Source organism: Anopheles coluzzii, chromosome 3 (assembly GCF_943734685.1).
Source record: "Anopheles coluzzii chromosome 3, AcolN3, whole genome shotgun sequence".
Lineage (NCBI taxonomy): Eukaryota > Metazoa > Arthropoda > Insecta > Diptera > Culicidae > Anopheles > Anopheles coluzzii.
Window position 1 is genome coordinate 38534683 of NC_064671.1, and position 25418 is coordinate 38560100.

Here is a 25418-nt window from a genome sequence, read left to right on the forward strand (position 1 = left end):
ATGTTAAAGATTTTCGTAAATTGATGAAATCTCTGATTGTGTACTCGAAAGTGGCCGGGGTTGAGTTGTGGACAGCACCAGGAAAGTTCACGCCAGTTTCGTATTACGTTTCGTTTCATATAACAGTATATTTTGCAAGTACTGTTTGGACACTAAGAAAGTACATCGATGATCCAATTCGTATGATGAAAGTCCTCATAACGCTGGGAACTGCTGTACAGGTAGGAAGTGTTGAAATCAAAATGATGGATTATATGATCTGAGTACCTACGTATACAATGTATTTATTTTTAGCTCTACATTAAGTTCTTCGTTTGGCATTCGAAACCCCAAGAAGTCAAGTTATTTACCGCTGAACTGGAACAAGAAGTGCTTAAACGCTACCAGGACGGGTCTGAAGAGGAAACTGCTGTACTTAGACATACAGGTCGTATTCTTTGGATAGTCTATCGTATAATGAGTGCGTCATATATCTTCGCTGCAGTTGCATTCGGAGTGTATCCTGCATTTTATTACTTTGTAACGGGAGTAGTGATGCCTTTGTTTGTGTACGAGCTACCGTTCTGCGATTTGAGTTCTTCTTTAGGATACGCAGTGACGATGTGTTTTCAGATTAATCTCTTGGTTATTGGTGTTTTGGGAGCAATACTGTCTGATTTTGTGTTTTTCATGTACGCAATATATGCTATGGCTAGGACAGAGATTTCAATATTGCATCTTGGTGAGCTGGAAAACATGCTTATCGACCCCAATAAGAATGAAGAACACACTGAGGATATACGTCGCAAGTGGGTCCAGTGCATGCACGATCATCAGCAATCAACCAGGTGAGTCTAAGACAGCATAGATCGATCGATCCAGATTATGTGATTATTTCTTCACTTTTTGTAAAGCTTTTTCAGCACGATTGAAAACTTATTCGGGCTTATGTGTTTAGCACAGGTTGCAACAGAATTTCTTTCAATATGTGACGCAATGCTATTAGTGCTTTTGGTAGGTACTGGTAAGATTACTTATATTATGAAGTGTATATGACAAATAGTATGTGTTTGAAAAACGTTTCAAAGAGTTGAAATTTGTTTTAGAACGTATGAAGTTCATTGTCTAGACTTATTTCGATGTTGCGTAAAAACTTTTTATGGAAAAGGTTATCATTTTCGTTTATTATGTTGGTTTTGAATAGATTTTATATCTGTTATGTCTACCCTTAAATTTAAAAATAATTAATAATGTGGACAAAATTATTTATAGCTCGTGTTTTTCCATAAAAACATAAAGAAATTTTAAAAGAAATAGTTGCATATAGGATATTATTTGTTGACAGTTACAAACAAAATGAAACATAACTACTTTAATATTTACAAACAACGTTATGGCTGGTGGTTTGTAAGTAATTATAATATAATCGAACTGGTTAGTAAAAAAAAGATTATTCGCAATGCAGTGAATGGTATTGTTAGGAAGTCGCAAATATAAAAGGAACTGTTAAGCTCAGTCTTAATAAAATCCTTCTGAGCTAGACAGAATATCATTTCAGTATAAAGCATGTTGATGACGTATTTGGTTTAAAAAAATAACTAGTTCAACATAACTAAGGTGTTCTAAACATGCAGTTTTTTATATTGTTCTGTTTACACGGAAGGGTCGTGAAACCCTGTTTCTACTGCATGGGCGACAGACCCCGGCAGGCAATTGACGTTTCATGCTAGGGCGAGGGGTGTTGAAACGCATGGAAGAGCAGGAAGAAACACGGACGAGCGGTGATGAACTGCAACTGTGTGCGTGTAACAGCACCAAACGGCATGTGACGACGTACAGTGTGTGGATGTGTGTGTGAAATTTTAGGCAGCGAAGATGGATCGAGGTTATGTTTTCAAAGTGAAAGAGTTTGATGCAGAAGCGTCTTTGTTATAAACATGTATTTTATTTGCATAATTCCAGTGTTAAAGTTTGTAATGTGAACTTAAAAGTAATGACCAATGGTGCTATTCACTTGTGTGCTGTTGGCGAATATTGAAGCGTTAAAATATTGAAGCTTCCTATGATAGTTTGTTGTGCTTAGTGTGAAGCAAAAATGTGTGCTAAAGTGTAATAAATTAGAAAAATGTATACGTATCCGTCTAATGTTTGGTTGTACCTATCTAATTTTCCATATTTTCGGGTGTCCTTATCGTTTACCAGGAGAAAACGATAGATGGAGGTTAGATACGTGCAGCTATTTGCCTCCGCAGGAAGGTATGTTAATTAAAGTTGTTGTATTTGTAATTTTTCATTACGCTGCAATTAAATAACTAATCGGATAAAATTTGCCGTTTAACATTATGAATAATCGATGTTATCAGTGTTCTTCAGAAGTGTTCCAAGCTGTCCGAAGACACACAAATCTGCAATCCACAATCCAAGCACACAAATCCGATTCACCTCGTATGCACCCAGCGGATTTCATGCAAAGGATATTGGAAAGCCATCAAAGAAGTGGGCAGTGACGGAAGTGACGGAAAGGACACTTTGATTCTTTTTACTTTTAGATTTCTTATCCTTATTTTTGTTTACACCAACCTTGGATCGTCGGCGCGGGCCTTATGGGAACTGCGCGGTTAGAGCAACAACCGGATGAGCATTTTGTTGCCGGCGGAAATTGTCTCAAGTTTGGGAATTGAAGAGAGTTACAGCACACTGTGAACATCGTTGTAAACAATCGATGGTAACATTTATATATAGCTTATGAATGCATGTGTTTATCTAATTATTCATTAATTTGTTTATTTATAAATTTGAGCGTTAGCGCTCCAGCGACATATATTTTTTGTTGTTCTTTTTAGAAAATTGCTCTAACGGAACAGCTTATCCCGGCCTTTCTCGGGTTTAGTTGCTGTTGCTTGACCGCGACGATTGACACCAGAGCATGCTATGGTCGTATTGTCGTCGTGTAATCGTGTTATTGGTGTTAACGCGCTTTGTTTATATCTATTCAGATGCAACAGCATTATTTATTTTCCGGAATATGGTTAGCGTTGTTCCTCCTAATAAGACGGAATACGTTTGAAATTAGCACCTGTGTCAATCGTCAAACGGTTGGCAATAAAGTACAATAAATGATAGGAGCAAAAACGCGATGGCTGTTAGTGATTTGCGAAATGAAACCAACAGCCATTTTACATTTTTTATCTTAAACAAGTCCTATCTTAACCCCTGAAAACTACCAAAGCTACAATTTTTCATTTCATTTGTCATTCATCATTCTATTTAGAAAAGAATAGATAAAAGGTGTAATATACTATCAATAGGACATTACAATTAAAAATGGAAAAGCAATGTGTTTAGCAATAAATAATATGTAATATATATATATATACAGCAACTGTGAATAGGTAGAGCAATTTAACTAAATAAATTTATTTTTATTTATTCCTTCTATGGCAGCTTGTTTTAACATTTCCCTGCATGTTTACTCTTGCCGGTGCATGAGTCAGTTTTCTTTTTAAATATTCTTTATCTATGTCTATTCCCACGTGGTTTGTGGCGATAGACTTAAATAAGCACTGTATTTGGGTAGTTACTAAAAGCTATTTTTTCCTGACGATCCTTCCCAGGTACACCGTGCAAGAAAAGTCCCATCAAACAACACGTCTAAAGCCTCATGCATCCTGTTGTTGGCATCCTGGCTGCTGATATCTGCATCTATTATTTAAGTAGAACTGCCAAATGCAAAATCATCTCCAGCTATTTTTGCTTCAAATGCATCAAACTTTTGTTCATTTTCGATTTTTTCTATTGCTAAACTCTGCGCATTTCTTCTTATACCCTTCATAGGATTCAGTATTGTGAACTGCTCATTTTAAAATCACCATTATCTGTGCGCTGCGTGCATCTATTTTCATTATCAGCATCCGACAACGAAGGCAGCAGCTTCCAGAATGCTCTGTAGAAGTAATTGAAAAGACTGCTTGATTTGCTCCTGCTGCAGTCTGGTGTTCATCGTCGATGATCATCATTATTGGTGACGAAGGCAGCACAGGTTCATACACCGGAAACGTAGCAGAACTCGTTGACGGTTTCTAATCACTTTTCCTGGTTATATTTTTAGGCAAATTTATCACAACAGGACCAGTTGCTCGTTCAGTCGTTATGTACGTTATGCGCTTGTCGATGGCACTTAATTACCACCATCAACTATCTTGCCTGGCGGACGGATCTGGCTAGAAACACAGGTAAAAAATTGCTCAGATATAGCAGTACTCGTTGATGGTTTTTGAACATTAAAGCTGATCATTTTGGCTGGTGTACGGCTCACAATACAAACAGATCCTCTAGGAGCCGCTATCACCGATGCAGAAGCACTGGTGGGTAATTGTTGTCTTACAACAGCGGACATCATACCACGCTGATTCTTCGGAGCATGAACTTCGACAAGCGATGCAATCGATGGTACTGCAGATCCCGCCAATGCCTGTTGTCTACCGATCTTCATGCCTGATTCCTGGGGTAGAGCATCAGCAACCGGTACCACTGATGGCGCAGCAGTACTAGTTGACGGTTGCTGTCCATGTTGCTGGCCTAACGGACGGAATGGTGCAAGAACACCAGGTAATGTGGACCGATGATGATTATCATCACCGGCATTCGAGACCAGCGCTGACACTTCATCCGTTACCTTCAGCTGTTGAACAACACGGACTGGCATTCTTTGTTGACTCGCGCTGACCGGCCACTGAAACCACCGAAGGCACTGCACTTGTTGTCGGAAGTTGTCCAACAACACGGACCGGCAATCTGGGAGGACGGATAGCACGAGGAATGGCAACCGGAACCACCGATGGCACTGCACTTGTCGTCGGAAGTTGTCCAACAAGCTACTGACGAAGCTACTTATCACATACCCGCGTTTTATGTCCCCATTCTTGGTGTTTCCGGGTTACTCGCCATCGCGCTGTAGTCGGATCATACTGCACCTGTCCTGCTTCGATTAATGCCTCCCCAAAGATAAAATTAGAGCACGCGTTCCTATTCCTCATCCTCCGGCGCTGTCTGGAGAATGTGGGAGTCACTGCTCTATAAAAACCACCGGACTACCACAAACTGGAAACAGCGGAAAACCCCATGGGTCACCGGCCACCATGCTAAATTGAAGCAAAGTTGAAGTAAGTCTGACAGTATCTAAAGTAATAGAAAGACAGTTTGATAAATTAACATTGTTTTATTTTTCATTTCAGCTAATCTGCCGTGCGAAATAGCAAAATAAATATTTCATTTTAATGTTTTGTTAAGCTAAACTGACATTATATTTTTAATCTAAAACGTTTTAGATGTGTTTTTTCTCATCGCGTTTAGGCGTCGTGTATCAGATTGCAACTGCTAATAATTTCGTCGTCTGAGGCGGACTGTTATGGAGGTACCAAATCTTCAGTGATGATGAATGCGTTCACGCTTCTACGAGCCGGTAATTGGCGGTATCCAGATTATCGTCGTACTGTTAGCTTACCTAAGCTACCGAAATTAACGACAGTGTAAAATGTAAGAGAAAGACAAATTGACGATATAATTAAAATTAATGGTTTACATGGATTGCGCTCCACTAACAATATTTTTCTCTTATATTGTCTATTTCAGCTGTGCTGTGAGAATTACGAATGGTCGTGGTAGACCTAACGCGTCTGCAAGGCGATAATTGCGCTCTGAAAATGCTAGCACAGATGTTTGGGCCACAGAGGTGACGTTCCGAGATTGTAAAAACATGCCGGGCCCACAGGTACGCAACAACCGCGCCCAAATCTATGGCATAGCATTGAGTGTTAGCTCGTCCGCTAGCACCGGTTACACTGGTGCGGGTAGGAAGCGTGCAAATGAAAAAAATCTGTAAAAATGTCCCCCTTATTCCTTTGTACGTACAAGAAACGATCTCGAACGATCAGCATAAAATGCACTTGACTGATATTATTCTTCTTTCTTTAGTTTCAGATAAGCCGTTCTCATCAATGCCGTACCATGTACGGTCGGCTAGTTACACTTCATCACGAAGGACAATCACATCTAGGTAACGGAATGCTGCCAAAACGATGAAGCTGGCTTAGTCCTCGATGACGACGCAACTCCTGTACGTTCGTCGTCATACTATCATTTCAACTGGAGGCATGTTTGTTTAGGCGGCTACAACAAATTGTTTAAACATGTTTAATGAAACAAACATGTTGTTTTGGCTTCTCACAATTACTGGTAATGTATTGCATTCTCTACGCTTTATTTATATGAAACGCAAATAACTTTCTTTACTTATTCTATATTTTATTTTTTAATTTAATTACAGGTGAATGCTGGAAATCTCCGTGATAGCCGTTTTCGTGCGCTGAATTAGGTTTGTATGAAAAATAGTGTATTTTTAGAATATTTAATTATCAATAAAATAACGGTCGATTTGAAAATTAGCTGTGTTGATATACAACCCGAATGAAAGAAATACACGGATAAACGAATGTAAACAATACACGAAAGAACGGGAGGTCCGTTTCATCCGTACCCCCCCACGCCCAATCATGTCTTCCGTTGGGCGCCTGAGCAATGCACGGTTGGGCGCCCGTTTCTCCTCCTCCGGCGCCGTCAGTTTAGCTGTCAATTGCCTGCCGGGTAGCTGTCAATTGCCTGCCGGGACGTTAGATTAACACTAGAACCGCCGGACTTTTCAATTTTACTAAAACCGCCATATGGGACAATTTTGTCCCATTCGTTATGTGTACATATTTAGACATGTTAATTATTTCCTAAGGGTTTCATGTGGCAAAAAAATTGATAAACTTTATAATTAGGTGTAATAAATCATTATAAGGGACACTCAGACGAACCAGTGCTACTAATAAAATTGCGCTAGAGTGTACGGTAGAATGCTTTTATAGACGAGCCGATTGAATATAGCGAAAACATAAGCACGTAGTAAGCAAGAGTAAAAGCACGTATGTAGTTGAATACTTTCGCGCACTTTTATTGTTCTATTCGTATTGACATGCCTTGTCACGAAAACGCGTACACGCCAGTGCTGCCAGACTTGCAGAAGTACACCCGTCACTCGTTGACAGCAGGGATGCCAGCCATCACAATTTATTTTGCTTATGGGACAAAAATATCCCATATGGCGGTTTTAGGCTGAAAATGATTTTTTTTTAATTACCATATGAGATACAATTTTGTTTATAGGTGCATTCAATAGATCGTTAAAAATAAATAGAAGTCAGAAATTTTCAATGAGTTGTCCCGATGGCAAACGGAATAACACACCTTTCTCGAATGCGATGGGACAAAAAAGTCCCATCGGCGGTTCTAGTGTTAAGATGTGCTTATGTATTATAATTAAAGCGAGTGTCATGATGGAATAGAACTGAAATGCACATCGAAGAGTAAACAGATAGAGGTTCTCGAGAATGATGCACAAAAAATAATCAAAAAAATATCATCACAAGCGATCCTGATGACCAAAAGGTATTGTTTTGTGGAACGCGCGCTGGCCACGTCGACCATCAAATACCGCTTGAGGAATGTCTGCGTTTTGTTGACATAGACTCTTATCGCACTGTGCTAGTTCTGAGTGCCAATTGTTTTAGCAAATTTAGCTTCTTTAGCTACAGAATGTTAAAATTATGTAAAGAATAATAAGGCCACCCACTGTTAATGATGTAGTACAACAATTACCAAAGTTGTATGGTTTAATGGTATATGGTTTAATTGACGAAAACAACTTATCTAGGCATTAACAATAAATAAACGAACATTGGCCATTTCATAAAGATCTAACATGTAATGTAACGATATTGATTTTGTATATTATGCCGCAGACTGATTGGTACCCAACATATTCCTACCTGTACGTGATGTTCGTCCAATTATCAGGATATTTCGTGATTGGACATATGGTTGAGATAAAGGTAGTGTGTAGTATTTTTGACAAACATGTTACTTATCACAGATTGACGCATTGTACAACAAGATCATCTCGTTGCCTTGGTATAAACTACCAGTAAAAGAACAGAAGGAATTTAGATTTCTTATGAGCAGACAGCAATATCCGATGATGTTGACAGCGTATGGCTTTCATCCCATGAATTTCGAGGCGTACATGAGTGTATATAATAGTTCATAGTCGAGTATTTTTAAAGCCTTTTATAGTTTTTGTTACTTTGCAGGTGTTGAAGCGTCTGTACCAGTTTTTCGTCATGCTCATGCAGTATGTTGGCTGAAAAGGGGAACACAACAGTTTAAACTAATTGTTACATTTGCTATGCACCAGAATGTGTAATGCACACAGCACAAAATAACGAGCAATGTAGTTTTGCAGCATGCACACTTACTACACAGTGCCTTACGGCGTCCAGACCAATCATTCATATTCTAGGACAGGACAGATCCAGCATCATAAAGAAAAGCTTGTAGCGATCAACAATCCGATAAAGTCCCCGCTTGGCAAAATGTCGCGCGACATGCATGCTTGAAATCGATGCTTGTTAACATTTTATTTCAAGCATCGTGAGTGTCCCAGCGTGAGCGCTGAGCGCACCTCCCCTCATTCTCAATGCCGCGTTTTTGGTTAATCCTCGCTCCCACCCTTTCTTTCCTTCTCTCAACGGACCTACCATTCCCGCGAGCGTAGGCCGACCAAAAAATTCCAGGAAATTCCTACAGTAAGTGTGCAGTTTTTTATTCACAGTACTGTTTGGCAAAATATCAATTCTTGATGGTGCGCGCTAGGCGAACAAAACGTTAGCTGCTGCACCACCGATGGTGCGTGCTGTTGGAAGGAAAAACACTTGCTGTTTGATGCGTTTGCTTGAGGAATGAAAGATAAATCGAGCATTAGAATGGTGAACAAAACTAGTACTATTTAAAACTTACCGATCACGCAGATATTTTAAATTAAACGGCGACTCTGTATGCCCGATCCATCTGCTTTGATCTGTTATCAGGAGCTTTGGTAATGAAATAGCTAGGTGTGATGGAAAATAATAGAAAAATAAACAAACATTGAAAGCAGTACGATTGTTTGAACACAAACATCATTTGGAAGATTCTTCTTCTTATGCATGCACTTACCCGTAGATCATGTAACAAAACATACTACATTTACGTCTGCGTTGACATCTTTCACGATTAACTTAACCACTTTTCTATTATCATTTCATAATTTTCGCTGCCTCTTCCGGCACCGATCATTCCCATATGAAATTTGCATTCGTTCTGGCAATGAGTTTCGAACGATCAAAACACAGCGCGAGAGTGAAGAACACAAAGTAAATGGCACTATGTACAAGTGTTGATCATATGGTCAAAATAAAGTATAATGGAATTTATTTTGCTTCAAATGAATTGGTTTTTTTTTTTTTTTTTTTTTTTATTCAGGAGTAACGGTCCAAAAAGGCCGTATTGCTTAAAATGAATTGGTTTTATTCTGATTAAAAATTCAAATATTGTTATCAGTCTAGTTGTGAACGTTTAAAATTTTGATGAAGTGAATACATCATTACCAGATAAATGAAACGACAATCGACGCATTTTGACCATACCGAATTATGATCGTCTTTACACATAGTGTCATCTCTGGTGCTTCAGGATCTCACGCTCAGAGCAAAAATTCTCGCAAACTTCGCAACGGTGGGAGCGTTCAGCTGTGGAGGGCTGGAGGAGTGCGAGTGTGTGTCTCATGCACATAGCGAAATTTTGGTCAACACCTCGATGGTGGGAGCGTTTTTCCATGGGATGGGGTAGTGGAGTGCGAGTGTGTCGCATGATTCCTTTAAAACTAAGGCCAGGGGTAGCGAGAGGCATCAAAATGAGTTACTCTTTGCCAAGCGGGTCTTTTTAAAGGCACTGTGAGAAAAACTAACGAATCGGTGCCGTATAATTAGAATCTCGGCATCATCTACCCCATATAAAAGAAGGGAGACAGGATGGACTGCAACAACTACAGAGGTATTACGCTGTTGAATACCGCCTTTAAAATATTTTCCCTGATCCTTCAGAATCGTCTTGTCCCGCATATCCAAGAGATAGTCGGAAACTATCAAAGAGGATTCCGAAACGGAAAATCAACCCGCTTGGCAAAATGTCGCGCGACATGCATGCTTGAAATCGATGCTTGCCCAAATAACCAAATCGTCCTTAACCCACTGTAAAACCACTTCAAACCCACGTGGGTTTGTGGTGGTCGATTCAGTCGCTAACCCACCAAATTTTAGAACAATCGGAGCTGCCAGTTCCGATCCGATGTATTTATCTTGCCCACCCTCAACCCACCTTTTCCAAAAATGCTTTGAGGAAAAGTTTGGTCCAGGGTTGGCTAAGGTCAATATGCTGAACAGGATTTTAACTCTTCGATTGATTAAATTCATTCACTTACATCACTGCACTTCAACTTCAGCAATATTATTAGTCTATAAACTATGCACTGACCAGCGAAATGAAAGAGTCCACTCGCAAGTAAACAAACACACAGATACACATATTACACAAGGATGTTCCACAACAAACCAACTTAAACACACACGTTTACTTGCTTCCTATGCTTAATTAAATCACATTTTAACACAGGTGAAACACGTTGAGCGAATAAATTATCCGTTCATAAAAAACTGACTTCAATAACATTGAAGTGGCTGCTTCTGTGGCCGTGTGGCTTAACCCACCAAACTGACAGTTTTTTGGCTTTGTTTGATGGAACTGGATTTTTAGTACGAGAAATTGGTGGCGTTTTCGGTATCTTGGTTATATGGGTGTTAACATTTTATTTCAAGCATCGTGAGTGTCCCAGCGTGAGCGCTGAGCGCACCTCCCCTCATTCTCAATGCCGCGTTTTTGGTTAATCCTCGCTCCCACCCTTTCTTTCCTTCTCTCAACGGACCTACCATTCCCGCGAGCGTAGGCCGACCAAAAAATTCCAGGAAATTCCTACAGTAAGTGTGCAGTTTTTTATTCACAGTACTGTTTGGCAAAATATCAATTCTTGATGGTGCGCGCTAGGCGAACAAAACGTTAGCTGCTGCACCACCGATGGTGCGTGCTGTTGGAAGGAAAAACACTTGCTGTTTGATGCGTTTGCTTGAGGAATGAAAGATAAATCGAGCATTAGAATGGTGAACAAAACTAGTACTATTTAAAACTTACCGATCACGCAGATATTTTAAATTAAACGGCGACTCTGTATGCCCGATCCATCTGCTTTGATCTGTTATCAGGAGCTTTGGTAATGAAATAGCTAGGTGTGATGGAAAATAATAGAAAAATAAACAAACATTGAAAGCAGTACGATTGTTTGAACACAAACATCATTTGGAAGATTCTTCTTCTTATGCATGCACTTACCCGTAGATCATGTAACAAAACATACTACATTTACGTCTGCGTTGACATCTTTCACGATTAACTTAACCACTTTTCTATTATCATTTCATAATTTTCGCTGCCTCTTCCGGCACCGATCATTCCCATATGAAATTTGCATTCGTTCTGGCAATGAGTTTCGAACGATCAAAACACAGCGCGAGAGTGAAGAACACAAAGTAAATGGCACTATGTACAAGTGTTGATCATATGGTCAAAATAAAGTATAATGGAATTTATTTTGCTTCAAATGAATTGGTTTTTTTTTTTTTTTTTTTTTTATTCAGGAGTAACGGTCCAAAAAGGCCGTATTGCTTAAAATGAATTGGTTTTATTCTGATTAAAAATTCAAATATTGTTATCAGTCTAGTTGTGAACGTTTAAAATTTTGATGAAGTGAATACATCATTACCAGATAAATGAAACGACAATCGACGCATTTTGACCATACCGAATTATGATCGTCTTTACACATAGTGTCATCTCTGGTGCTTCAGGATCTCACGCTCAGAGCAAAAATTCTCGCAAACTTCGCAACGGTGGGAGCGTTCAGCTGTGGAGGGCTGGAGGAGTGCGAGTGTGTGTCTCATGCACATAGCGAAATTTTGGTCAACACCTCGATGGTGGGAGCGTTTTTCCATGGGATGGGGTAGTGGAGTGCGAGTGTGTCGCATGATTCCTTTAAAACTAAGGCCAGGGGTAGCGAGAGGCATCAAAATGAGTTACTCTTTGCCAAGCGGGAACCACTGATCAGATCTTCATCATGCGGCAGATCTTGGGGAAGACATATACTCTCTCTTCATTGACTTCAAAGTTGCATATGATAGCATAGCCAGAGTAAAACTGTACGACGCTATGAGCTCTTTTGCGGCCAAACTGATAAGGCTAGTTAGAATGACTATGACCAACGTCACTTGCCAGTTGAGGGTGGATGGAAAACTCTCAGGACCTTTTGCTACCACCAAGGGTCTGCGCCAGCGGGACGGGCTTGCCTGTCTCCTATACAACTTGGCGCTAGAGAGGGCCATCCGCGACTTGAGGGTGGAGACTACGGGAACCATCTTCTATAAGTCAACCCAGATCCTGGCATACGCTGATGATATAGACATCATTGGTCGTGCAGCGTATCAAGCTCGCCAGGCTCCAGTGGGCTGACCATGTTGTACGCATGGAAACGGACCACCCAGCCCGTAAAGTCTTTTTAGGCCGTCCACAAGAACAGAGGAGGCGTGGTATGCTCAAATTGAGGTGGCAAGATGGCGTGGAGGCGGCCGCCATTAAGGCCGGGATAACGGACTGGCAGACGAAGGCGCGAGACCGTGAGCGGTTTCGGACACTCCTGAGGTAGGCCAAGACCGCAAAGCGGTTGTAGTGCCGGATAAGTAAGTAAGTAAGTAAGAAAAACTGGTTGTCTGCGATAGAAGATGCCCATTAAACGGTAGAACGTTGACACATTCTTTCACGCATAAAATGAATAGTGCAGGACTAAATGAAGTACCCTGTGGAACATGTGACAGTCTAACTTTTTTATTTTATATTCCGATTGGACTAAGAGCTACAGACAATAAATTACAACCTTATTTACTATACGTGATATAAGATTATAATCCGCATGAGTAGAGAACCGCATAGCTCGGGAACTGACTATAAAAATAAAAAGCGGTATAGCCAGGGATTAGATATGAAGAAATCCAATAAAAAACATGATGGGTGTCCAGAGTTTGAAGCTGTCAGTAGTTTGAAGCATAACATTACATTACATATTTATTATAGTTTTAATAATAATTGGTTCCGGTTTCATCTGTTGCTTAAAGTAAATACTGTTATTATTAGATCAACAGAGATTCAACCTTGCCTGGCGTCTCAATTTGAATCTTTTTAAATCTATGGCAATTTGCTTAAAAAGCAAACTGCCGTACCAAATCTACTTGAATGCGTACCATTTACCGCCGTTTTATACTAGCAAAGCATTTGACCGTGCAAAGCGTGTGGTACGTGGTAGAACTAATTGAATTATCAGCGTATTGTCTGTTGTGTGTTTTTATGGTACCGCTGAGCCCTACACTGCACTTCAGTTCGCTAATGTTGATCGCTACCGGTGGATGTCCGTCCGTGTGGTTCGTTTTTAGTGTGGCTTTTATCGGTAAACGGTTTCGTGTGTGCATTGTGCTCGATGGACACACCCGTCCACCCGCACCTTCGTAACATTGCCGAATTGAAAAGTGCTAATGGATCATGAAACATCGAATGTCCCGAGCTGGTGCCACCAATCGCTCCTACACGACCATGCTGACTCGACGACAACCACGGACGGGGAGCCGGTGGACGAGCGACGAAAATCCCCGAGAGCACGCTGCTCCAGCGGACGACTGCGGATGGAGGCAGCCGTCACGGTGCATGCTCCATGGGAGAGCGAGGATTCCGACGGTGAGGAGAGTGATTGCAATGACCACCGGGCACCATCGGTCAAGGGTCGTCCTGCGTCACCCAGACCGCCAATGCCCAGCACAGCCGTGACCGAAGGGCCCGATCCGCTGCAACGCTACGTCCGGCTGCAGGAAGAGCACGTCGAGGCGTCCGTCGTTGTGCTAACGAATGAGACCGGCACTGTTGGCACAGGTACTACACTTGAATCATTGCCGAAAGGCAGTGGGAAATTAACTTTCAATCTAACCCCGGAGCAACTGGGTGTCCGCAACGTGGTAGAGCGGGTGGGCCGCACTAGACGATCCATTCCCGCCGGCGAATACCTGCTCTCGCCGGACGCCAGTACTGGGGAGGAATGTCCGCGAAAGAGTAGCCTGCGGCGCAATTCAGCGTACAGCAATCAATCGGAGATGGATAAGCAACTCGCCTTCGAGCAGCATCCGGAGCCACTTCCGCACAGTGACGAAGTGTGTCCCGGTCCAGCAGGCACACCGGCCGGCTCGCTGAGGATGATGCTGATGATGATACCGTCCGACACTGTACGGCCGGAGGATGTCGATGGATCACGGGGCTCGGTTAGTTCGCGGGTATCGGTCAGTGGTCAGCTGCCCCGAAGGGCACAACATAAATTTGACGAGATATCGTAAGTACCTGGAAAGCGTGGATCGTGGTGGTCGTTTACTAGTGAAGCTCGCCGTTTTAGTCACACATCGGGACGTGTCCAACTACAACGTTTTGTCTTTTTCGTTTTTGCTTCACTGCCGCTCAACAAACAATCCCGGTTGGTGTGGATATTACATTACCGATTGGTAGCACAATCTACGACCACTTCCCGACCGACTTTCTACCCGACCGGTTCCTGTGCGGGCTATGCCAGAAGCTGTTACGCGAACCACGTGTGCTAGATTGTCTGCACACGTTTTGTCGGGCGTGCTTGGAGCGGGTTGCCGCGACGGTCACGCACGGTCAGGACAGTGCCCAGTTCTGGCAGCGCGTCAACGAAAATGCCAGCTTCGATTGGGACCGTAAGTTGTGAGCCTCATTGGTCAGTGAGTATTTGTGTGTGTATGTGTATTTAAGTGTGTTTGGTTGTTGTCCAGTGCATATCAGTTTGCCTGTTGGTGTACGACCTCGATAAGCAAAGATTTATTGGGGCCACATGTGGGGCACGTTTTGTGTTTTCCTTTGTATGGCTTCGGTCGCTCACTTGTCTGGTCACGGAGTCGCAACGTTGTTGTGTGGGTATTTGGTAGGGCTATTTGTAGCAACTAAACAAACGAAATCCTGGGCATTATACCTCACATTAAAGGTTCTTAAGCTACATTTAGTTACCCTAAAAAGTGCTGAATTCTCGATTCGTTTTAAGGAGTATTAAAGTAGTGGGAGATGTGTGTTTTAGAAAAGTTTAACAATAAGATTGGTCTTATTTTTGTGAGCAATATAGTTTTTATTTTTTTTACTTTTTTGTTTAGGAAAAATTATCAAATTTACATCGTTTGTTAAATTTGTGTTATATGTCATATAACAAAAAAGTTTCAGTTTTCTATCACATTTTTTTCAATTAGATGTCTTAGATTTGTTCAAATTGTAGACATATTTTCGGTTACTCGTTTTCAATTGTGCGATGCAAAGTGAATTAATTTATTTTGTATTTTTTACACGAATTCTTATGTGGCTGAATCAATTTAAATACTATCCTTCGAATTTCGCACGCTATCAAGTTATCAACAGTTGATGAGATTTTTTTTAAAAGACAAGTAGCAAACGCTTAGTATGAACTGTAGTAATAAAATTTGAATTTCTGTCATAAACTACAATCAAAATTACTATCTATCAAACACGTTCGAGCTACAGATGTTCATGGTGCTTTTGATAGGATATAGTGAACAAAAAACAATTAACATGAGTTTATCCCTTTCTCTGCTTCGTCAACCATCAGCTCAAGCAGGCGATCAGGATACAGGTAATGGCAAAGCGGTAAATGATAATGTTTCTGGCACGTTGGGCACCATCGGCGAGTCACGTTTCGATCAGCTGCGTGCCTCCTTTCAAAACTTCCGGGAGCAGAACTGTTTGCGATCGCCGATAAAGTCTGACAAGGTAAAGTATGCTCGTCATTGTCATTGAACGGTAGCAACCCCTTTTTCTTTAACTGCATGCTATTGCAGTGGCAGTAAATCAATAACACTTTTAAAGGAGTGTAGTACCAAAAGTAATCATCAATATTGAACTACTCCTAAAATGTGTTTACATGGTTGAGTAACGGTAACTTCCATGCTGGACAGAGGATTAGCACAAATATTAGGGGTAAAAAGCTCGTGTGAAACGCTCACGATTGGTGCTACTTTTTTGCAGCGTGGCCGTCGTAGCCGTCGTGTAAAGATGATACGCATTTCGGTGTACATATTTATAAAAAGAATGCACCAAGCAGGTGTCATCGTTATCAGGCGCATCCTTCAAAAGTGAATATAATCGTATGAAATCAAGATAGTGGGTGAATACTGAAGAACGATCAGCGTGTGCATTTTCATTCCACTTTCCTGTCCTTTTTTTACAGTGCAGAGACAAAGTTAAGGCTAGGGTAATATATGGTGACAGGGAAAAAGTTCTCGTGTGCCCCACCTGTAATCATCCAACGGAGCTACCGGCTGGACCGGGCGGTATTGGCCAGCTGCCGCAGCACTTTGTGCTGGCAAGGAAAATCGAGAACATCGTTTCGCAGCATTCGTCGTCGCCGGGCTCTTCGCGGCACGGTTCGCCCACAAACTGTGCACCATCATCAATCGCTTTTGCAATGTGCGAGCTATGTTCTGAAGAAGTTACGGTAAGACATACATCACACTGAATGGTGGCAAGTGGGCAGAGTGAGCGAGCCATATTTCTGGGCGGGAAAAAGCATATCAGGTTTTGTTTGGTCCCATGGTGAGCGAATGAAAGGGCACGGTATGGAAAGCAAACATGGGACGGAAATTCATCGGATTGGATTGGAGAGTGGCCCAAAGTTTTTTCATTTATCATTCAATGTATAATGTAGATTACTGTGAAGTAGCAATCTTTGGTATTCGAGTGCTTTTGGTTTTGTTGATCATCTTAGATTTTTTTTTTGTAAAAATGATGTAGATGATTGGAAAGCAAATGGTGATTTGCGGTTCTACGTTCTAGCAACATTCAGTTTTCGAAAATGGTTTAAAATAATGCATTCAAAAGTCGAGGAATGATATTGTGTTGAATGTTTAATATTATTATTTATTATCATATTTCCATTGGGCCGGTCTCGTAGTACAGTCGTCAACTCGTACGACTTAACAACATGCCCGTCATGGGTTCAATCCCCAAATAGACCGCGCCGCCATACGTAGGACTGACTATCCTGCTATGGGGGGGGGAATCAATTAGTCACTGAAAGCCAAGCCCACAAGTGGGTACAGGCAGGCAGGCCTTGACCGACATCGGTTGTTGAGCCAAAGAAGAAGAAGAAGATCATATTTCAGGAATTTTCTCATAGGTTTTTCAAAAACATTAATAATATGCAACCCGCTACCTGGAATTTATTGTTTTTAACACAATGCAATAGCATAGTACCATAAACTTATCAACTAACTAACCTATCAGTGATTTTAACAAAAGTTTGAGCATCGTAAGATGGTCTGGATGGAAATCGAGTCCGTCTGGTATTGTAAAAAGTAGTTTGTTGTTCATGGTCTTTTTTTTAGATACGCGATTTTTGTGTTCCTAAGACAATCACTTAACACGGATATTCGCATGTGTCGAATATTACGTTTTTCGGAGAGAATGAATAATGTATTTAAATATGTTTGGTTTCATTTACTTTTTTCAAATGCAACATCATTTGTATAATTTGAGCTAGAAGCATTTTTTTTTGCAACTGATAATTCTTGGAATTTGCCAAAAAAAATTTGCGCGTTTAACAAAGTTCTACTCCAGCAAAAATTACATACCTTGATGTACTTGAATATAATATACTACAGCATATGTGTTGTTAGGATACGTTTTACATTTATTCCTTGCTTGTTTTAGTCACAAAAATTACTTTTGCCATTATTCTTGGTTTGAAGTAAAATGGATCACCAAAGTGACAATACAAGACGATCCGATGCCTTCGTTTCAATCTTTCAAAGTTTCGGATGCATGCCAGAAAAAAAAATTGATATTTTAGTCCAAACTAAGGACAGCTCTCATAATGCTATATAAGGATTATATTATTCAAAAGAAACGGTTCCAAAATGCCATTAAGGAACATTTGTTGGATTTCGTTTCATATGTCAGCACCAATTACTTAGTACATTCAAGTAAGAGCTCACGAGAAAAACTCAGGAGTACCTTCTTACACGTAGTTGGTTTTATGTTTGATATTTTTCCTCTCCAGATTTGAAATTTGCATCATCTAAGCAGTATTTCACAGTAAAATGAAATGTATGAATTAGAGTTTTTCTAAATAAAAACTGCATAAGTTTTGTAATAAGTTATTGTTGCGGCTCCTAAGGAATAACAACCTCTGGATTTTTAACAATTTTTATCGTTATTATGTAGCGTAGAGTTTCAAAACACGTCCGCTTATTTTGGTGTTCACCGATCGAGAGAGCGATCAAGTGAGCCCGGATACTTTTGTTTCCTATGCTAATCTTCCACTAACGACTTGTCGCTTCACGGGTTAACAATTGAAATCTGAGTTCGTTTGATATATACTATCAGTTATTATACAGATCTATATATCAGTTACAACAACTTAAAATAATGCGAAGAAAGAATGAACATTAAAATTAAACAATTGTTTCATTTTCACTGAAAAATTACAACGTTTGAGCTTTTTTCATTTTCTGAACCACTAATCGTTCATCATCATTTAAATGTATATCCAGTTTGATTGAAAAGGGGTCATTGGCAGTGAAACCATTTTCTACCGGAACACTGTCCCCATAATACCGTGATTGTTTGCACTTCGTTTCGATGTTTTTCCAGTCAAGATGTTTGTCAACGTTTTTTGTGCCCTGTTTTTGATTTGCATATTATAGAATGTAATGGATTTAATTTTCCTCCTTTTATAACCTTCATCCAACCAAATCCCACATGACACTACTTTCTTTCAAACACATCCGCACCGAGCGCAACAGTGTTTTTACGTGCCTTGTTTAAGGTTAAAAACTAATTCTATTTCTTCACTTTCATTTTCACGCCACAAACACTGTTTGGGATTCATCGACCACTCACCCTTGAATCACAATTTCGGGCGGATAAAAAACAACAACAACCACATTTCTGTTTCGTTATATGGCATTGATTTTAAGCAACCGGCAACCGTATCCTGTCAAACGTGTGCACTGAAGTTGTGCAACTTTTGCAGGGAAGCACACCGGCGACAACGTGGCACCGCCTCGCACTGTATCGTTCGGCTTGGCTTGAGCGAGCTGATGAAAGCGAGGCCCCGACGGACACTGCCTGTCCCGGGGGAGGCCGACTCGGTGCCACGCTCGATTAAATGTCCAATGCATCCGGAACATCAATTAAAACTATTCTGCACCACTTGCCACCAGGTGATCTGCGGTGAGTGTAGCACACTGCTGCACCGGGACCATCGCTGCACGACGGTGAGCCGGGCGGGCAAGGTGTACGGACGATTTGTGCGGAGTGCCATCGAACAGACGCGTCCCCTGGAGGACTATGCATTGCAGTCGGTGGGTAGGTTGAACGACTTGACCGTTCGAATCAACAGCCGCTGTGAGGCGGTGCAGCAGGAGGTGGACGCGTTCGTGGACGAGTATGTGGCGGCGCTCGAGGAGCATCGGCGAACGCTAAGCGAGCAGATCGGTAACATTCGCCAGGCAAAGATGGAGATGATCATGGCCCAGAAGTTGGATCTTGGTAAGTGCTGAGGAAAGGGGCAAAATAGACAGGGGCTTGATAAGTTATTTTCAAATTTGAAGATCAACTCAATTCCGGTTTTAGAGACTGTCAGCGGGAGATTGCTGATGTGATACAGCAAAACGTGTGCAGTGATAGAGCGTAACGCATAGTGAAATTGTAATCAAACAACCCGTTTGCTGAACCGGGTTTGCTAGAGTTTTCCCACGCTCAAATGTTGGTATTAAAGGAAGGATCTGTGAAAGTACTTTCAAATCTGTCTTTTTTGTAATGGGACAAGTTAGTGGTTCACTTCAAATTCCTATTGGCGAAGAACCCAGTGGCAGATCAACACGATTGGAGGCCCTAAGCAGCCACACGGATTTGGGCCTTTTTGGAGTGTCAAGCAAGAAGTTATATGAGAAATTGTAAACCAGAGAAAGATTGAGAAGCAACTTTACGTGTGAGCGGAGGTGGATTCCTTTTCTTGGTGTCTCATCAGAAAGTTCGGCAGTTGGATGAAAAAGTTTCAATCAATTCATCGCAGCATTAAGCATTTAGTTGTGGTTTACGCAGAGGTGTGGCTACATTTTTTGGTAATTTTTACGTATAATACCCACATTTTTCGGTTTGTGTTTTTTTATTCTATTTAAGAATGAAGAATTTAATTATTTAATTATGAAGAATATCAAGATACGCTAGAAAATTCAGTAAAATTTTCGATTATAACAAGAGCAGTGCCCAACGTTAGGATGAAATCTTGAGCAGCTCAGTAGGGCCAAAGCTAAAAGGCTAGTTTCCTGATTGTGATTGTGTGATGATGATGGAAATTAAATATTCGATCGATGTGGATCTTGTTTGCGGTGAATAATAACATTTGCATTCGAAACTGACTGCGAAAACATTTTACATATCTTGAGCTTAAGGTCACTTGAAGATTTATATTAGAGAGATTTCACAGTATATATTTTTAATCAATTTCTGTAACCATTTAAAAACCATCTTTACTATGAATATTAACATAGAACTTAACAGTTGATTATTGTATGCTTAAACATTTTTGTTTTTTATTGTTTTAATTTGTGAGAATGTTTCATACGTCCTTTATCAGACAATTTAAACTACGATGCAATATATTTTATGTTAAATCTGCAGTATGTATTGGTCTAGCGATAAAGTTGTTAATTCCATTGCCTTATCTGATCAAATGAAAAATATGAGGGAGGACATTATTTCTAGTTGATAAACAATAGTGTAATTCCATTCTCTGCAATCCTAAGGGCTTATAGCTCTAATCAACATAAAATTTCACGAACAGTTTCCTCATAACTAGAGAATTAGCCAAACTGAAATATTATGGAAATGGGTGTTTATATACGCATATAATATAATATAATAATATATATAATAATATAATATAATAATAATATTATACCACACTTTTATGGATGTTCATGAGATTATCATCGTACAAATATTATTCTTTCTATAAGAATGACACAGATTTCTCTTTATCTAAATTAACAAAAATGTGGTTTAAAAAATGTTCACTAAGCTCCAGATAATCTTTAAGATGTGGATTAAAAAAATTGCAATGCATAACTTCTAGACTATTCCAGTTTGTGTAAAAACTTTTGATAAAGCATTTCTTGACAATTGAAAGTAAATGCAACATGGGAAAATGGGAGTTACTTATTCTAAATTTGCTTTGTTCCCGGCAGAGCGGCGTTCCCAGAACTCTCGAGCTGCGATCGAGTTTGCTGAGGAGCTGATGACCCAAGGCAGTGAGGTGGAAAATTTACTCTTCGTCAGCATACTGCTGAAGCGGTTTGAGCAGTGCCTGAAATCGACCCGAGCGCTCGACAGCACCGTCACCGATACGGTGCAATTCCTCGCGGACGAAGAAGCACCAAACGTGCGGGTGCAGACCGGCGTCCCGCTGTTTGGCATCGTTACCACCCAGAAAGCGGACCCACAGCAGAGTGGCATCGAGCATTCGGCCGGCGAGCTGGCTACTCTGAAGGCACATAAGCGCGTCCAGCTGACGCTTGTCGTGCGGGACTACGAAGGTCGTCGGCTGGGTCACGGTGGCATTACGGTGCAGACTGATCTACGCTTTCGGGACGACGATGATCACTCGGTACCGATGACCATCGCCGACAATCGGGACGGGTCGTATGGGCTGACGTTTGTACCGTCGCGTCCCGGTGTAATGCATCTGATGCTTTTCGTTGAAGGAAAGTTGCTGGAGGTATGTATGATTCAGCTATGCTAGTAATGGCCGGTGTTGCGTACAATTGATGTGACTTTCTTCGCATGCTTAGGAATGTCCGGTTGTGCTGCGAATCCACAAACTTCGACCACACTACGGCGTGTTTCACTGCTGTACGTTCTGTTCCAGCAGCGGGTCCAAGGGTGGAACCTGTGCATGCGGAAGTATCATGCCAGGTGGCTACCGAGGCTGTGGCCACGGGCACGAGGGCCATCCCGGGCAGCGTCACTGGTCGTGTTGCGGAAGTTTGCAGGAATTCTCCGACTGTACCGCATCGGTTGGGAAGGAAAGGCAGCACAATGAATAAATTTCCGGAAAGCGGTGTGAGTGTGTTTGCGTATTTCTTGCGCCATCTGACGGAGAATCGTATTACTAAGACCGATGAAGCAAGGCATGAGCTGGGGAAGTAAAATATTTCGTCGTTTGCTTGGCGGCGCATGAGCAGAATATAGCAGGGGAAAAAAGCTACGAACACAACTCGGCAACGTTCAAAAGTGCTTATCTCGTTCAGCACCATAACGCTGCATGCACACCAGTAAAGTATCTGCGCTCATTCTTTATGGACGTGCCCGGCGGTTTGTAAACATTCATCAATTGTTGCTTGTACAGAATGCGACACTGGCTCGATATATTCGTATGCAACACACTTGTGACAATAAATTCTCCATCGTCAATTTTATTTGTTTTGGAAGCATGATGTGTGGCAATTTAGCTCCGGAAAAAGGGCTTGCCGCCGTATGGAATGAATTATTGCTCGTTCAGGTGCGTACAGTTTTCAAAATGCGGTGGAATAGATTATTTGAACAAAGAGTAATAAACTATCCACACAAGAATGGTGTCAGTACTTAGAGAGTGCTATCAAGCGCACCGCTTTTTGCGTAGGGCTTAAAATGGATTTAAAAATGATAACCGAGTAAAACCGGCAAATAAAATAAGTGTATTTGATGAGAATTGAAGTATATAGGTGAAGTGGAGTCTTTTTTGTTTGCACGGCGCGAGGATATAGTAAAGGTTTAATGATTTAGTTGCTGTTGATAAATGATTGATTGTAACGGGTTTTGAGTCGATTTTTCCTCGAACCATTGACAAATCACTGCAAAACGAGTCTGGAATGAAGTGTTCAGAAAAAAAATGCATTAAGATAACAACACAGGCACTTCTATAGCTGGCATCTATAGCTAGCAGAGTAAACATACAGTTTTAATATTTACCTCTGCAAATGGGAAAATGTAAAACGAAAGGTTTTATCACTAGGATGTTGAAAATGTTTCGCATGATTGTTTTATGACAGATAGCAAACATTAAAATTTTATTGAAAGTTCGCATGAAAGCGTTTTTTTTTTAACTTTTTATCTGTAAAACTTGTTATTTTACTTCAGTCATACGCCATTGAATGGGTAGATTACCCGCTTTACAAAAATGCCTTTATTTTCATTTCAACCGTAAAACGAGAAAAAAATTGTTGGTATTAAAAATATCTAGAATGACATACAGAAAGAATTCCACTTAGGATTAGGCGTAAAAACTATTCTGATTCGATGCAAACAAGTCTGTCAAATATTAATTGCATACATTTTTATTTAATATTTTTATTCTCTTGACCGACTACCTGATTGCTAGACATAATAGTTAGCACAGAAGGTGGCATTGCACCATCCAAAGGGAACGTCAGGATATAAAAATTATTGAGATTCCACGCAACGACTAATTGATCAAATATTTTATCCTCTCGCCTCTCCATCGTGGGTTGCTGGAGGCAATCGTAGCAGTAAATAAAAAAGGAAGCCTTTTTTACACTCATTTTTACTATCCTCACACGATGAGACACAAAATAAAATAAATGCCTCCTGGCTTGGTTTGGTATTTTGCGTTGCGTTTCTTTTTTTGCTTTGAAATTCTGTACTAATGATTGAATTTTTATCATGCTCTTCCTGTCCCATTTTAAGCAATCCTTCGCGTTGTTTTAATGAAGTGTAATTAATCCAACATTGCCTTCAAACCCTCTCAGTACATGGAGCGTAAATGCGAAGGTATAAGAGCGAGACACAAAATTACTGTGTCCTTTGGGAGGTTGAAATTTTATGCCGCCTTCACCGTTTCGGAGAATTGTTAGCCATATAATTCATGGTTGTGGGCCAAGGGTCGTTTTGAGCGCATGATTTGTGGCTCCATTAGAAAATGCAATTCGTCGGGAAGGATGTTTATTATAGTGGATAGGGCTGGTTGGTATGCTAACAGAAGTATGATTTTGCTTATTACCGAACGTAATGGAGGGTGAACTTTTATTATTGTTATTATCATAGAAAATTTGTCGTCCGCCATTATGGCTTAACGAGAGCACCAAACAACAAATAACATACAAGTATAAAAACAAACGTACATATTCCAAACATTTGTGAATTCTTAAAACTGTTCTTGAAAGCAGTCAAACTAATGTTGCAATAAAAATTCATTAAAATAAAAAATTCATTCAATTCAGCAAAAAGTGTTGGTTATAATTAGGCAATTATTTTCGGTCTCTCCAGTTTAGTTTTGATAACGCGTATCGGGAAAATTTCCATTGAACCGTCTCTAATCTATTCTCCTATATCTTGCCGTTCGAGCACTAGACGATCGATCCATACTCGAGAATGGGTCTAGCTAAACTTCAGTAAAGTGCTTTTACGCACATGAGATCGTCATCTTTTGTCATTTTCATCATACGACCTAAAGTTCGACCTAAAGATACTACCCGTTATAAGGTAACTTAATGCTAAAGGAAAAGAATAATGCTAGATTTTAAGCTTAGAATTAATCAACCGATTACAAGAGGCGAATGAGGCCAATTGAGTCAAAGTTTCTATAAAAATAAATAAAAAAAATGAATCACATGTTAAAAATAAAACAAAGAAACATTTTGCTCACGTGAATTTTGTAAAAAATTGTGCACCAAACACTCTATGTGTTTGTTATGTACCGATGTTATAAGATGCTATTTGCTTCAGTTAATAACTATTAATTCAATTTGTATAGTTTAATTCAATCCACACTGTTTATAACAAGCCGATTAAATTTGCTTCTCTAAATTAGTTGCTCAATTTTCGGATCTATTCGCATCACCAGTTTCCATACACATAACAGACTATATGTTCAAATATGAACTCTTTTGAAATGTTACAGGAATGAGGCAGAAGTTTATCAAGCTTACAGCCTGATACAACGATCAATACACTGCATTGCATACAATCCACCTTCGATTGGGTGTTGTGGCTCGATGAAAGGCTTGTAAACCCATTAAAGCATCCGGATGCAAAACGTTTCTCTCGGCAGCAATGCGCATACGTAGGCGTTCCGCTGACAGACGATGGAGTTGTGATTATGATATTTTCCTCCATTTACTCTTTGCTATCACCAACATCCCGGCCGCCACTCAGTGCAATCAGCTAAAGGGCTTTCGGTACAGAAGATTTATTTACGTCTGGATTCGGGCGCAAATATTGGCTTACGGCAGCAATACATCTGCTGT

At 40.5% G+C, this 25418-nt stretch overlaps 2 protein-coding genes and 3 long non-coding RNA genes across 10 annotated transcripts; 3 read left to right on the forward strand and 2 right to left on the reverse strand.

The window, feature by feature from the left end:
• Window positions 1–110: 110 nt before the first annotated feature.
• LOC120954830 (uncharacterized) lies at window positions 111–8541 on the forward strand. The gene is made up of 4 exons (XM_049608785.1): window positions 111–221; window positions 295–827; window positions 894–993; window positions 7821–8541. The coding sequence occupies exons 1-4, from the start codon at window positions 183–185 to the stop codon at window positions 8004–8006; spliced, it is 858 nt and encodes a 285-aa protein (XP_049464742.1). The 5' UTR covers window positions 111–182; the 3' UTR covers window positions 8007–8541.
• Window positions 1712–6419, forward strand: LOC120959662 (uncharacterized). 4 transcript variants are annotated; one of them, XR_007452571.1, is made up of 8 exons: window positions 1712–2235; window positions 2343–4018; window positions 4088–4211; window positions 4306–5141; window positions 5214–5514; window positions 5611–5881; window positions 5953–6213; window positions 6305–6419. It is a non-coding gene; the product is annotated as an uncharacterized LOC120959662 (long non-coding RNA). The 4 variants fall into 4 exon arrangements; XR_007452570.1 differs by having other exon boundaries at window positions 1713–4018; window positions 4306–4587; window positions 4661–5141; XR_007452568.1 differs by having other exon boundaries at window positions 1713–4018.
• A 114-nt stretch (window positions 8542–8655) lies between the features above and the next one.
• Window positions 8656–9344, reverse strand: LOC125907291 (uncharacterized). Of its 2 annotated transcripts, XR_007452565.1 has the most exons (3): window positions 9073–9344; window positions 8875–8965; window positions 8656–8808 (listed from the first exon to the last, which is right to left on the reverse strand). It is a non-coding gene; the product is annotated as an uncharacterized LOC125907291 (long non-coding RNA). The 2 variants fall into 2 exon arrangements; XR_007452564.1 differs by having other exon boundaries at window positions 8875–9344.
• Window positions 9345–10920: 1576 nt separating this feature from the next.
• On the reverse strand, window positions 10921–11609 carry LOC125907292 (uncharacterized). Of its 2 annotated transcripts, XR_007452567.1 has the most exons (3): window positions 11338–11609; window positions 11140–11230; window positions 10921–11073 (listed from the first exon to the last, which is right to left on the reverse strand). It is a non-coding gene; the product is annotated as an uncharacterized LOC125907292 (long non-coding RNA). The 2 variants fall into 2 exon arrangements; XR_007452566.1 differs by having other exon boundaries at window positions 10921–11230.
• Window positions 11610–13583: 1974 nt separating this feature from the next.
• Window positions 13584–24245, forward strand: LOC120954832 (tripartite motif-containing protein 45). Its single transcript, XM_049608782.1, has 7 exons — window positions 13584–14425; window positions 14596–14807; window positions 15722–15882; window positions 16340–16606; window positions 19089–19662; window positions 21363–21892; window positions 21966–24245. The coding sequence occupies exons 1-7, from the start codon at window positions 13584–13586 to the stop codon at window positions 22218–22220; spliced, it is 2841 nt and encodes a 946-aa protein (XP_049464739.1). The 3' UTR covers window positions 22221–24245.
• Window positions 24246–25418: the final 1173 nt, after the last annotated feature.

Bases quoted from the DNA above. Each gene is read 5' to 3' on its own strand.
- LOC120954830 (XM_049608785.1), top strand. From the start codon at position 183: ATGATGAAAGTCCTCATAACGCTGGGAACTGCTGTACAG. The intron at 828-893 runs GTGAGTCTAAGA...CTTTTTGTAAAG, and splicing joins GATCATCAGCAATCAACCAG to CTTTTTCAGCACGATTGAAA. The intron at 994-7,820 runs GTAGGTACTGGT...ATTATGCCGCAG, and splicing joins CAATGCTATTAGTGCTTTTG to ACTGATTGGTACCCAACATA.
- LOC120954832 (XM_049608782.1), top strand. From the start codon at position 13,584: ATGGATCATGAAACATCGAATGTCCCGAGCTGGTGCCACCAATCGCTC. The intron at 14,426-14,595 runs GTAAGTACCTGG...ACCGATTGGTAG, and splicing joins CATAAATTTGACGAGATATC to CACAATCTACGACCACTTCC. The intron at 19,663-21,362 runs GTAAGTGCTGAG...TGTTCCCGGCAG, and splicing joins GGCCCAGAAGTTGGATCTTG to AGCGGCGTTCCCAGAACTCT.